Genomic DNA, 14972 nt, shown 5'->3' on the forward strand with positions numbered 1-14972 from the left:
AGAATAGAGTGGTCTAGGTAAATCAGCAGCTAGTTACAAGTTAAACTATCTGCTACTTTCTTTACTGATCCTTTGGTTTTGTCTGATAATGACTTTATTATCCCGTGTATATCTTGAGGACGTACTCAGGAGGAAGTCCCTAATGATAAATAATATTGAACAACTGGAGTTTAGACAGTGGCTCCAAGAAAGAATTAAAGGCATGTGGAAAGAATAACACCCCAATTTTGAATATGTTTGATGGGAGTGTTAAAACAATTTATAACTGAAAAGATCTTACTTTTTCATTATCCTGATAGTCTTAGCTGTTCAGTAACACCCCATGCATTTATGTAGAAACATGAAATCAAACAGCAAGTTATCTCCACAGGGTGAAATGGCTGAGTCAATTTAATTAATGAGGATGATGACAATTTTAGAATCACTGCTAATAGCCAATGTTCATTTTTTAAGATTTTTTTTAATTATAATTATACTTTAAGTTTTAGGGTACATGTGCACAATGTGCAGGTTTGTTGTTTTTTGAGACGGAGTCTCGCTTTGTCGCCCAGGCTGGAGTGCTGTAACACAGTCTCTGCTCACTGCTACCTCCACCTCCCGGGTTCAAGCAATTCAATTCTTTTTCCTTAGCATCTTGATTAGCCAGGATTACAGGCGCATGCCACCAAGCCAGCCAATTTTTGTATTTTTAGTAGAAATAGGGTTTTGCCATGTTGGCCAGGCTGGTTTCAACCTCCTGACCTCAGGTGATCCGCCTGCCTTGGCCTCCCACAGTGCTGGGATTACATGCGTGAGCCCCCAAGCCTGATTGTAAATGCTGTTTTAATATTAAATAGATTACTTCATAAACAGACACACCATTCTCTGGGATTTTTCTTAAAGTTTAGAACCATATAAGCATATAATATTTACATTCACCAAGAATTGTATGGGAACTTACATGCTATAATGTTTCCATATCGGTTTTTTGCTCTATTTTGATCTTTTTTAGCTACATCCCAAGATGCTGACTGTCCTTCAAAAAAGCTCTGGGAAAACAAAATGAATAAGCAGACTGAATTTAATTCCTTTTTAAAAATCAGGTTTATCTGTTCTGAAGCCCCAAATAGTAAAAACCACTTTCTCAGAGAGGAAAGGAGTCCTACAGTAGTAACCAAGTTTCATTCTCAGACCTCAAAGCCGCTTTGTTGGATTCATACTTGTTCATCTTAAATTGGATTCAGGTCAAATTAAAGACAAAAAAATAACTTTAGAGAAAAAAAATGGACCTTGAAAGTATTTTAAATTTAAGATCACTATAACGGAGGTAGAAGTAGAAAAGTATCATTCTTTTCAAAACGTATTGAACGATAATGCATCAAAACTGCAAAAAAACTTTTAATGAGTATCTTTCAAATGTGCATAATTTAGCATTTATAACAGTAGAAAGAAAACCTGCTTCCCTCCACAATTATTCATTAAATTGTGTGCAATACATCACATTTGAGTTTCTTTGAAGATCATGAAAAGAGTGAGTCTTTACAACAAGGGACCATAAAAAAATTAAAATAGAGTCCCCTTCTTCAAGAATCTGGGAACAGATGAATTTGTTGACTAGTTTAATTACTATATGCAGCAATTTAAAACGGGTGTAAATTTCATTTTGCAAAAGAGCTTAAACTTTGCTCAACACAGGAAATGGGGTCTTCAAAGAGCCAGTGGTCTTTGAAGGAAGGTACACAGGAATACACATGAAATGAACAAAAAGAACCAGCTCTGGCAGAATAGTCTAATTCCTTGTACTTATTTTGTTACCACGGCATGGTGTTTCTGGCATATATCTAAAATCAACTTTCAAAATTCAGAGATAATTAACACGCCTAATTTAAGGTATACAAGTAATCCATAGATAAAATATGGAGTTTAAAAGATTCTTCGTGAAATTGGATGTATTTTGGATGGTCTTTTCAAAGCAAAATATTACTTGGATTCTTTCACTTTAAATGTGTGCGTACTGTGATGTGTTCATGGGTAGTGGACTGGCTTCCTTCCATGCCCCAGATTGGTATTTTCTCAGTAAGTGAAGGGTGGCAAAGGAACTATTTCCCTTTTGCTACACTATGTTTGTTTGGAATGTTTGGTTTTAAATCATTGCCTTTGTGAGATAAGTCCTGGTATTTTGGTTTCAGTAGGAAGGGGAAATAAGGTTGGAAGAAGAATTTCCCACTGTCTTCTTTTGGCTTCTCAGTGTTGTTTACTAGATTTGCAGTGCTCTATTTTTTTTCTCAGCCACCCTCAACCAATAATCCATAAAATTAAACTGAGAGTGGCAAGTAGTACATTTAGAGCACAAAGCTTCATCTGATTTCTCAATCATAAGGTCAACAAAAAAAGGGGCAGAGAAGTACCTGCTACTTGATTCATTCAAATGATAGAATCTGTAATGGAACAATGGGACCCAAAGTGTATTGCTACTTGATTTTTTCATGGGGAGATACACAAAGTGTTTTTTAATACCATGGTAAAATAAATTACGGAATCCAACATTAAAGATTCTTGTAATAAATTTAGACTCAGATATATCTCTGGGAAGTTCTTTTTTCCCCATTCCCTTCCCATTCCCATGTACACACACTTGGTTGTACACTCATAAACACTAGATTAGAGAGCCTACAGAGCAATCCCCTCCTTGTTGTGTTAAAGAGAGGGAAAAATGTTAAATTCCACTGAGTATCATAGTTCAAAATCAGATTCAATACAGTATCGAAACTTATTCACCTCATATTCTTCTTTGAACCCATAGCTGTCTGATGTCTTCATGAGATTAATGTGCTGCAGTAAATCAGCTACCCTGATGGCTGGATGCAGCTGTCCTGTCTGGTAAGGGGATTCTGTCCCCTCACAGAGGTAGCGAGGTACGTCTAGAAGGCGACTGGACTCTGCTGTAGCACTGTGGTTCTCATCTGGCATTTTTCAGATTTCAGAAGATTAAAAAACAGACAAAGTTATCTTGTTTAATATATGTATCTATGCAATGAAGATTTTAAGACCTTAAGATCTTTCTGATAACAAGAGGAATTCTGGGAAAGAAATATACAGTATAGGCCTAGGCAGTATCCCCAAAGACAAAACTCAAGGTTTCAGGTGAGAGTATATTATGTGTGTATCAGCAAGACAACAGATGCTGTGAGATGCAGGGAGACATCTGATAGACCTTTTAAAAGCTTAAGTGGGAAATTTGCTGAGTTGTTTTTCTTGCATCTGCAGTCATAGCAGTATAGAGTGGGACCAGAGGACCCAGCTGTCAAGTGGAGGTGTTTTCATGGTCTATTAAGTTGACCACACTCCTTTCCACCCATATCCCAACCTCCCTCAGAGATACCCGATCTAGGTGACCCATCCCCAAAGGGCTGCTCTTCTTGTTCTTGTGGCCCTATTCTCTGGGGCTTTTTACCACAACACAGTCTGTACTGGGAAACATGGGCATTCCACATGATCACCCCCTGATGTCACTCTGTCTGCTAGCCAGACTACATGTGCATTTATATTCAACCTCTGCCACCTTGACTTATTACTATTATTGTTTTTATTGCAAATGTATTTTGAGTCTACTGGCCATGCTGTGAGAGAAATCAGGGTGTGCTTCTGGAGCAAAATGTGGTTTCCTCCCCTGGAAGTCTTTTCTGGCCCCTCCAGGTTGAGTTACAAAGCTCCTTCTTTATGTTCCTATGACCTCTTATTCATTTTTACATGTCATTTCACTTGCTCTATATTTTAATCATTTATTTACTTGGCTATTTTCCTCACTAAATTCCAAACACAGAGTACAGAGACAGAATATTTTTCTTTCTATTCCTAGTGCCTGATGCATAACAGTCACTCAATAAATATTCCAATGAATGAATTAAAAAGTCAACTGAATCCCTGACCACCCACGATTAAGCGTAAGTCCCTTCCCAATTGTGTTATTAGCTTAAAAAGAAAACAAACTTTAAATTCTTTTTCTGTCATAAGAAGGAGGAAAAGAACAAGAACATTTTTGCCTATGAAGAATAAACAGTATTTTAATGACCGAAGTACTAAACATTACAACGAGAAGCATGCTCATATTTATCACATTTAAACTTACCACTTAAAAAAAAAAAACAAGTTTTAAGGGGTGTTACTTTGAAAAGCATTATACCATCATACTCATTAACAGAAGAGAAAATACAGTCTTAGGGGAACTTTTTTTTTTTAATGATAATGCATACTGTAGAGAACGATATTTAATTAACAGATAAACATATTTGAAGTGCTAGTACATTTGCCTGTTCTATCACCAACTCTACAAATAGGATATGGCAAAAAATGAATTGTTGTCCCCATGATAAACATTTTTTCTTCCTGGAGAAGGGGGAAAAAAAAAAAAGAACCCTACAATCAGATTTGTGTGCCTCTGTAATTTAGCTTGATTGCATTTATCTTTACTCCCTCTTATTAAGCTGAATGCTATTTTTTTTTTTGCATTCATTCCTAAAAATACCACATTGAATCAAAAAATCCCTGATAAATTCTGTTGTGACCTAACCACTCAAGTGAATTCATGTCTTTTACTCAGATTTTGCCCACCCCTCTACACAAAAACATTGGCTAGAAAACATGATTCATGAGAGTTTCCTGTTCTCACTATGAGACCAAAGTCAATGGATCTACTTCTACTAAAATATTACAATCAACAGACCGACATAAAGAACAAATACATCTCCCCAGAAAAATTAAATTCAGAAGCAATTGATTTGGGCACTGCCGCAGAATATACAGTTAAGGATGAGAAGTAAAGAGAACAGATAAAGTCAGAGAGACAAAATGCAATCACTCAAGCTGGAAGAAGGTAGCCAGAGCTCAGTGGAGCAGCCCCAGAGCTCACTTTTACCTGCTGGAGTAGCAGAATATTTACAATTGAAAAAGGCTCAGTGAGAAACACAGAATTCACCCATATTCCAAATCTTACAGATGATTGTGTCCTAATATAAAATAGACAGTGCCTTTTGTTTTGCATTAAGCTTTAATACAGTAGTACAATGAGCAGTAAGGTCTTTAAAATAATCACATATGCATTATTAATCTCAATACATTTCCACCTCATTAAACCACCTAATAATGTGACTAGCAGTGAGGGTACATGTACTAATCATTATCCTAATTATACATTTAAGAATAATAACTTGAAATACATCCTTGATTGAAAGGTTTTCTAGAGTTCTTTGCAATACACTTACCTGTTATAGGAACTTAAACCCAATGAAGCAGTAAAACACAAAAACCAAAAATATGAATCAATATGAAAAGTTTCTAAATCAGTAAGTATTAGCATTTAATAAATCAGTAAGTACTTTTTAAATCAGTAAGTATTAGCATTAAGCAATATTTGAAGTGGTTTCAGAAACTGCATTATAAATACAAAAACGATTGGATGCAAAACTCTGAAGACCACAATCCTAAGAATGATGAAAAATACAATGAATCATTTCTACATCAAATATGATTAATGAGATATTTAGCTTTTAAAGAACGCCAATGTTTCTAAAACCAGCTTGACTTTCAAAATTAAATAAAATGTGTAATGAATGTTTATATAACTAGACGTTATGACTCTATTGTGTTAAATCTAGCTTTCCTTAAACATGAATATCCTTTTTCACAGAGAAAATTACTACGATAATTATTACAGTTTATAAAACTCATACACATCATCTAATTTTCTCTTTATAATAAAACCCTGTGAAAAAGGTATGGTAGGAATTATTATACTGTTTTACAGATGGGAAAACAAAGATGTAAGGTATTTTTATGGGTTCATATTGTAAATCCACAGGAGGACTGAGACTTGGACTTTACATATGTGTAGAAAATTATTGTAACGAAACTTTTAACATTTAGGCAACTAATTTTTTTCCAATTAGTTGTCAATATTTTAATTGAAATTTATTTATTAACTTTATACTGACAGCATTCTACAGTGCTTAGCAGAAGATGACATTTTCAGAGGCATCTGATGTCTCCTTAATGATCCCCAGTGATCATGATTTATGGCTCCTCCCTGTGTGATCAGAACACTCCCTGGGGCAAGTCCCCAGTTCACTTCCTAACCATTATTGGTGGACATTAAAGGGAGACTGCAAGTAGAGATGAAGAACATTGACTTTTCAGAATATTTTAGAATATATAATTATAATTTTAAATATTTATTTTAGTAAATAAGAGATATATTTTACATAACTGAGTTAGTTGTGTTGTTCCAAAATATTTTAAAAATGCAATTGAACATTGATTGTATGTATAACAAAAATACAAGCATAAAATATAAGTTAAAGCTTTATGTTCACAAGAAATATTAAATATAAATAACAAATGTGACATTTGGGAATTTACAAGATATATTTATTTGATAATTTCCATATTTCTTTGGTTAAAGCTTAACTAGAAACACTGGTAAAATTGATATGGAACCTGTGAACATACAGGCAAGCTGATTACTAATCATTGGTGTATAATTAGTCAAGGAATAGGGTACAAAGTGAAATGAAACCCATTCCATTCTTAAGTATACAGGTAGGTTTAAAAATTAATATAATTTTACATCTGTAAAAGCCTTAATTGTCATTAGCAATGGCTTTGTCTTAGATGTTATATAGTGGTAACCCAAGTAGCTTGTTCTAAATTTCTTGAAAGATAACACTACTTATCAGGTAAGGTTCATGTAGAATGTCAAACCCCACATCAAGATTTTAGCAACTTTACCTACATTAAAACATTCTTAATAAAGACAAAAGCTAAAGCAAATGCACATAATCTTAATGTTCACTTGTAAATTTCTTTTGTGGTTATAAATTAGGAGGATTTAGAAACATCCCTTTCCATTAGGTAGACTTTTGCATATAAACTAGTTACTCAGGCAACACTGCACCCTGAGATGTATGCATTTGGCTTCATTCTACTAATTTTGACACATTAATATTAGTCAGACATTCAGGGCCATTGTACTTTTGCTCCAAATCTAACAACCAAGAATTGAAGAATACATTAAATAGCATGCCTTGCTAATTTGAAATCCACTAGATCTGATATTGGGTTGAACACAGTTGCTCTCTTTGATAATACCATGTCTGTCTATTTTCAAAATCAAGCTGCCTCCTGCACTGTAAATAATCTCTATGTGGGCAAACCCATGCAAGGAGGTGTGATCCATGCAATGAAAAGATGACAAAGATTTAGGGCCTCACCTAACACAGCAGTCGGTACAAGTGGATCATTGGGCACTGCAGGAAAACAAAGCTCATGAAGGAATATATTGCTCTAAAATTGTTTTTTAAAATCTTCTTTCTTTAAAATAGATTTATGCTTTCTTAAGAAATATAATTATTAAACTTTCTCAGATTACTGTATTCTGCAAATGTAAAATTTTCTCTCTCAGCTTGGGTTATGTCTAAACATCAAGAGAGGTGTATCTATAATTATAGTTCAGAACTCTGTTTAATTTAAGAAGCCAGAAGATTCAACTTGACATTAAAAAAATTAAGAAAAAAAAAAACCCATGTATCTTAGATCTATCAAGTGTAAGGTATTTAAAGAAATAATTATCTCATATTCATTCCAAATAATTTTTTTTCAGTTATCTGTGGGAAATAGATTTAATCCTTTCTCTAAGTTCATAAGTGGATATTTATAGTTACACTGCTAAATTCAAACTTTCAAATAAGGTCCTAACATAGGCAATAGATAGACAAGTTTGGGAGGCATGAATGCTTTGAAACCCTTAATTGATTAAATATTAAATTAAGTAGCTAAAGAGATGATACATCTTTATTTTCCGCAAAACTTACTTTCAACGGTAATAGTATTTTATGTTTTTCTCCATCATTTATCTATAGTGAAATAAAAATAAAATAGATCTGAAAGGCCCTGTAATGATTATAACTAAATTCCAAAATGACTCATGTATAGCATTCCTAACTACTAATTTGGTATACATACATACATAGAAAATGATGGGCTTCATTTTAGATCCAATAGTTACTGAAAAATTTCTCCAAGCTGAACAATTCAGAAAAAAACTTCCCTCTCAGAAAAGACATATAAGCATACAACTTACAAATACTTTGTTTTCAATCTTACTATTACATATGTTCATAGTTTCTACAGGAGATAATACTTATATTGTTTCTTTGCTTATACCCATGTTTTCCAAACCGGGGTGAGCATATCTCTGGGATCTGAGCCAAATGCCATAAGACCCAAGTTATACAAGGCCAGTATACTCAAGAGATATACCTGATTTGCCTGCCTCAAGCATCAGTTTTACTTGAGGATTTGAAGAAACAAAGTTAGGCAATTTCACTTAAATTTAATTAACTTAAACAGATGCACTATAGAACAGAATATAACATTCCTATGAAATTTGAAAGTAAACAGTAATATTGATTCCGGGGCAATTATTAAATTCATCTGCTTTTAAATGGTACTTTAGTGGAAATATTTGAAAAGCCTTGCCTTCATAGACCAACATTAGGAATTTTCAAGACAGATGGATGGATGAATTTCACTATTCCTTGCAAATCCCCCAATTCAAGTATACTTTTGGACTTCACACCAGGTACTTAAAAGCATGTAGACTAATGTTTCCCTGAGTTAACTTTTTGGTATTGCAATTCTCCAGGAGTCTACAATATACTACTTTAATGGAATGATTTTACCTATGTCAATAATTCCCAGAAAGAATTACTGTTTCCTCTTATAGCAAAAGAGACTTTCATCTTACACAAAGGAAGATGCAAATGGAAAAAGAATTAGAAATTCTGACATGAACTAACTTTTTGTAGGCAATCGTGTATTTCCACTTGAAGCAATGACATGTGCTATGGACTAAGTGGTATATGTTTGGAATATCCCTTGTGATACAGTAATAAAATTCATAGAGTTTGAAGTTAAACCAAATCTAGTATCAATCCTGATGAGAATCCTTCTTGTAAATTCCATGATATCCTCCATCTCTTTCTCTTCTTTCTAGCTGCTTCTCCCCTCACTTTCCTACTCTCTCTCATTATTCAAAAGGTAACCTGTAGAATTCAAAGTGAAATGAGTCGTAACATCATTTATTAAAATTTTAATGAAAAACTTACATCTTGGACTAAAGTTATGTTGGTCCATGAAGGTGATGGAAAGAGGATCTTCTGCATGCAGAGTGCTCTGATCAGCATAACTTCGATCCATTGCATTCACCATGTGAGTCATCTCCTGCCGGGTATTCCCCATGGCATCTTTGCGTTTTTTAGCAAGTTTGCTGCCAAGGCAAATACAAGAGGGAATCCTTAGTGTTTGAGGCTTGCAGGAGAGTTAACACCAGCAATAAGTAGTTCAGGTGAGCCCAAGGATAATGTTACGAACATGGTTTAGAAACCCCAAGCACTGGTCACAATTTCAGGAATTAAGTTTGACATTCAAACAATTATATTTGTTCCTTGCTATAAAAGTATTTTGTCAGATGCATATTTCAATATTCAAGCTGTCAACCCAAATCTCTCATCATTTCCTGTTCTCTTAAATATCATAAAATATAATTATATTTATTAAAAGCAAAATAAATACCTCCTTACTAGAGTAATTCAATAAATATTCAAGCTAAAGCCAAGTTTTTATATTCCTCCTGGGTAATTAATTCTTTTGATCAACTTTTAGTTCCTTTTAGAAATAACATGACTAACTTTTCAAGTCTGTTTTACTGTAGCCACCAAATTAAAACAGACAAAGACATGTCCCATTCTTCATTCTCTGTGCTATTATTAAGTAAAAATGCAATGTGTAGCATTAACATATTTAGCAATATATTTATAACATTAATCAGAAGCTAATTTGAGGACTTTTAGAATAAGCCACTGCTAGAAAATTTCAAGTACACATGAATATATGAGATTTAATCATATACTGTGTAAGAAAAGTACTGAGAAAAGTTTTAAAATATGGTATGGAAAGACATGAAAATCATCATCTTGGAATATTCACATGGTCAAATATTAAAAATGTGTTTTCTAATTAGAACCACATGGCATACTATCAACTAACTACAGCAATGCTTTATAAATGCAGAAAGGCATATGATTTAAGGGATTGGCTATTAACAGCATTAGAATTATGAACTACTCAAATATTGGCATGTTTATCTTACATATCATGGATGTAAAATATATTTTAGTTCTTTGTGAATGTTACACATGAAACATACAAGAAAAAGGGCTATTAAAGGCACATAAAATATTTAAATCACACTAACAAGGAATCTATATATAAATAAAGGCCCTCTAAAAGCCTGTAATAGGCAAATTACATTACTAAGTTTATGGCAGCAATTTATATTGCCTTGGAAATATTCTTTAGTTGTTTTAAGAACACCATTCCTCCACTAGATTATAAGCTAAGCCATTCTCTTTTGATCCTCATTAATATCCAAACCAGAGTAAATGTACTACAAATACTACAAAGGCTCATTTAAAAGATTGAGTTTATGTATAAAGGTTTTTCCTTTACAACCTTAATCTAGCAGTTGGAAGACTGCTCCAGTGTAGGATATTTTTTCTCTGAGAATTACAGTACTTGGCCCCAGGGCGGTACATACACAACACACACGACACATGTACACAGCAGATCTGACACTATGTTGTTTAAAATGGTCATAAGCTAAGATTCGAGGATAGAGATGGCTATTTTAGAAATAATAAATAATGATAATCACAGAATCACAGTATTAGTAATAAGAAAACAATGACAAAGTGTAACAAGAACTATTACCACCACCAACATAACTACCACTACACCATCACCACCATCATTTATTAGCATCATTTGCGCTATACATTCAAAGAGCTATTAATCTTTTTCTAGGCTTGAGGGTAAAAATCCTTTATGAATATGTAGGTTTCAGACAGGTAATATAAATGAGTGCTGCTGTCAGTGGCAAGATACCATAAGGAAGGGTAATGGCTGTGAAGAACTGGAAAGCAGTTAAGGGGCAACTTGCCTAAGTGACTACTGGCATTTGAGCCCAGCGTTGAACTTCTTTCTGGCTTAATTTTTTTTTTTTTTTAAGACAAGCCACGAATCTGATTGATGTTAATTTTCTTGATTTTTTCAAGTGGTTTTATTTTTTCAAACAGTGTATGGGCCACATGAAACATCATAAGGTCACATTTAGCCTATGGACTTTCACTTTCCAAACTTCTCACTAGGCCATCATACAAGATGTTTGTTCTTTAACCTGCAACATTTTTTTGCATGTAATATCTGGCTAAAATCTATCTGTTCTGTCTCATTGTAATAGACACTTCATCAGGGAGGCTTTATATGACTGACTCCAAAGCAACCTTTCTCAAGTTAGGCTAGGTATTTTCTATACTACCACATTCTTCCCCTGTAATGAGTGTTATTGATTGATAGGTGCAAATATCTTTCAATTGTTTTCCCCACTATGTGCTCCACAAAGAGAAGGATAATCTGCATAGCCTTGGCACTTGATGCAGTGTCTGGCACATAGCAGGTTTCAATAAATACTTGTTGAATAGATAAATTAGGCCTGTTATATACTTGGCACTTTTCATTTGTTAACTCAATTCTCAGATCAGTCTGCTGAAAAAGGCACAAGGATTCTAATTGTATAGATAAGTTCAATGAGGCTCAGGGGAGTTAAATAACTTGCTCAAGGTTATTTACCTAATAAGCAATGAAGAATGACCTGGTTCTAAAGGCTAAGCTCTTACACTATATGTAGTTGCTTACACTTTTTAAATTGACACATTTCAAAGTGGCACTACTTACTCTAGTAGTTGAACACTAGTTAATATACACCAGTATTTACTCTAGCAGTTGAACACTAGTCGTTATAAATTTCGGCAAAATATATAGAATAAATATTTTGCCATTTGTAAATTTTAAAACAGCAAAAATTGCTTTAGGAAATAACTTTCAATCTTTGTTTCTGGGATAAGAAGAATAAATTCATTTCTCAAAAAATATGACAGACTGAATTGAATAAAAATAGCACAAACTGAAATTTGGATTCAGAACAATGTTAAAATTTTGAAGATGAGCAGTTCAAAGCCAATAGAAAAGACAAATTTAAACCCTGAGGGTTTACTTTAAAATATGTGTAATTTATATGTAGTTCATGTTTGGAGAAAAAAAAAGAAGTAATGAATTTGTCAAATGCATGACAGGTTAAAATTTTCATGCAATGAAGGACTTTAACTTTGCAGATTCACAAACCTAGATTAGTTGACAAATTAAGGGGAAATATGACCTTTGTTAATATCTGCCAGCCATGCATTATCTGCTTGGTTTTTATACCTCAATCCTCACAACAACCCTGTGAGGTAGGCTTTCATTCAAGTGCTTCTAAAACAAAGAAAAATTGACATCAGTGTTAAGTGTTTTGATCAAAAACAGATAGTTACTATGACAATGCCAATGAATATTAGCTCAAAGATCACATCTGGTTTTCTTTTAAGCTCTTCTGTAATTTATATCTATTTTTATTTTTAAAAACCCCTCTAATCCAGATAAGCATCACTAGGTATGTTAAGCAGCCTTTAAAAGCATATCTCTGTGATAATCTCTGTAGTTATGATTAAAATTACCAGTAGCCCTATGTACTATAATAATATTAGTATAACCTCTTACATTGTCTGGAACACAGAAACGTTGTCTATCCACCAAAAACGGGAATCCCATTTTAACATCAGAGCTACATCAATGGTTAATGTTAAGCTTATTGACAGTCTCATAATTAAATACTTAGTGATTCCAGTATGTTTGATGCTTTGCCTCCTCCTGAGCAACTAGCATACATAATGTGCACTTCAGAACAGTTAAGCAATTCATTTTGCAACTACTTTGAGTTTGACAGATGTGCAAATGACTTTCATTATCAAAGCAGCCAACAGCACAAACTTCTGCAGGTGGATGTATGGGTGGGCCATAAAGGGGGAAAGTGCTCCATCATTGTATGAAATGGTACAGTTGATTATCTCTGGCTTCATCAAACATAATTTAACAAGGATATTATGATCCATCACAATAAGTTAGGAGCACTGTTAGTGTACAGCTGCTTGGTTTAGCAGATTTTAGGAAGCAAAACGTTTATAATATTTAAAATGTTGGCAGAATTGTGTTATAGTCATGGAGAATGGAGACTCTTATAAAGGTTTTGTTGTAAAGCTAGCTTGAATTTACCTAGTGATTTAAATGCTGTGGGATATGTGCCCCAAACATACTTAATTTCAATCTTTAAACCTTCAGAGGTGGTGGATCAAATAGTGGTCAAGCAAAGTCCAAGAATGCTTTGCTGTACTGTTCCTTTGATTTGGATGAAAAACTACTCTGGCATAGAAGGTGATAAGCTGAAAAATGACTCAGGAAATAGAATGGACCATCATGAACATACCATGCTTGAGTTTCGGAAGAGTTACCGACTCTGGAAGAGAAAAGGAGCATGTGATGCCTATATCCGTTCCTAGTTGATGAAGGTTTTCTTGGCCGTAGTTTTAGAAAACATTTGTCCTACTTAAGTTACAATAAACTCATTTTTTCCTCTAAAAAGAATTTTTATTTCTTCGTTGCTGCAACACCATGATTTTTCTACTTTTTTTTCTTTAACAAAAGCACAATGATTGCCTTAATGGCTGGACCAAAGATGTTCTGAAGTTATAACCCATCCTGGATTCCTAGAAATACGAAGAAAGATGTTATCACATGCAGACCTGAACTAATTTGCATCCTATAAAGGCATTTTGAGTGTTCCATAAATACACCACTTGTCTCATTTTGTCAGACATAAGGATGCTACACAAAGATAGTGATCTGTGAGTTACAACCACTATCTCTTCTTTACCAGATGAGTGAAGTGCCATATTGCTAAGATAAGGTACAGGTTTAACTTTAGTAAATAAATTATGTTTTTGGCTCTAGACTAAAGCTACTTATGGAAAATTATAACTAAATTAAAAGTAGCTGGACATACAGAAATACAATATCCCTTTTTAAAAAGACTGGCAAAATAGGTAATAGATAAAGTTTAAGTTTTAGAGTCTGAAAAAACTTTTTTTTTGAAATGTCACCAAAATTGCAAGCATTCTGTTTTGTTTTTGAAAAGGGATACTGCATCCTTAACACATGTAAAGTTGTACATCACCCATTTTCTACTTACAGGTAGTAGGAGTAAGAATAGTAGCTCCTCCTGGCAAGCAAATCACAGACAGTGGAAAAAGAGAAGCAATGGTGAATGAAAAGCGTGACTCTGTCACATTCAATAAAGCAGAAAAATGTGCGTTAAAAAATAAAATAAAATAAAATAAAATTCATGTTTTTTTTGCTTTGCATTTCAATTTGCTCATGCACTGTTAGTTTTTTTTTTGCCATGCAATTAAACAGACAGATATGCAATATAAAAATAAAATTTAAAATACATAATTTGGAAAAAATAACATGCTGATATTTCTTATTGCCAAAAAATTGAAAAATTAAATGGATTGTGTATTTTCAACATGCAGTTAAGCATAATATCATCCATTACCATCTAAATATGACAGATGGAACAGCTGTGCATAGAACTTGTGTACTATATAGATTATTTTTCTTTAGATACAAAACATAAAGATCTATTATGTTAATATATCATATATACAGAATAACACCTAAATTTCTACAAACAAGTTATCATATCTTAATGGTACATAGGTATATACATATGTTATGTGAATATACATATATACCATATACTATATATACACAAAGATACTTCTACAGTAGATGCATGTGAACATGATATCATACACAAACATTTACTGTATTGAAACATAATTTCAAATTTATGTTTGAGTTATTAATGTGTTCATGCTGTGCATGTAAAATATAATACACAACCAATGAAAAAATGGCATACATTTGGAAATAATTGAATAGCGATT

The 14972-nt window shown here is 33.4% G+C and overlaps 1 protein-coding gene across 9 annotated transcripts in view; it reads right to left on the reverse strand.

Moving 5' to 3' along the window:
* The window catches only part of PTPRK (protein tyrosine phosphatase receptor type K), a 557269-nt gene that overhangs the window by 27176 nt on the left and 515121 nt on the right, over nt 1–14972 (reverse strand). For 3 of the 9 annotated variants that reach the window (XM_058435550.1, XM_058435551.1, XM_058435549.1), the window contains exons 15-19: nt 14213–14242; nt 9141–9301; nt 7245–7280; nt 2758–2942; nt 941–1028 (exon numbers count right to left, since the gene is read on the reverse strand). In XM_058435550.1, the coding sequence (XP_058291533.1) occupies nt 941–1028; nt 2758–2942; nt 7245–7280; nt 9141–9301; nt 14213–14242 (500 nt within the window). Of the gene's footprint in view, nt 1–940; nt 1029–2757; nt 2943–3237; nt 4366–5240; nt 5253–7244; nt 7281–9140; nt 9302–14212; nt 14243–14972 lie in introns of those variants that run through there. The other 6 variants (XM_032158857.2, XM_032158849.2, XM_032158831.2 and 3 more) reach the window with 4 other exon arrangements.

This window comes from Hylobates moloch, unplaced genomic scaffold, assembly GCF_009828535.3.
Source record: "Hylobates moloch isolate HMO894 unplaced genomic scaffold, HMol_V3 SCAFFOLD_2, whole genome shotgun sequence".
Taxonomy (NCBI): Eukaryota; Metazoa; Chordata; class Mammalia; order Primates; family Hylobatidae; genus Hylobates; species Hylobates moloch.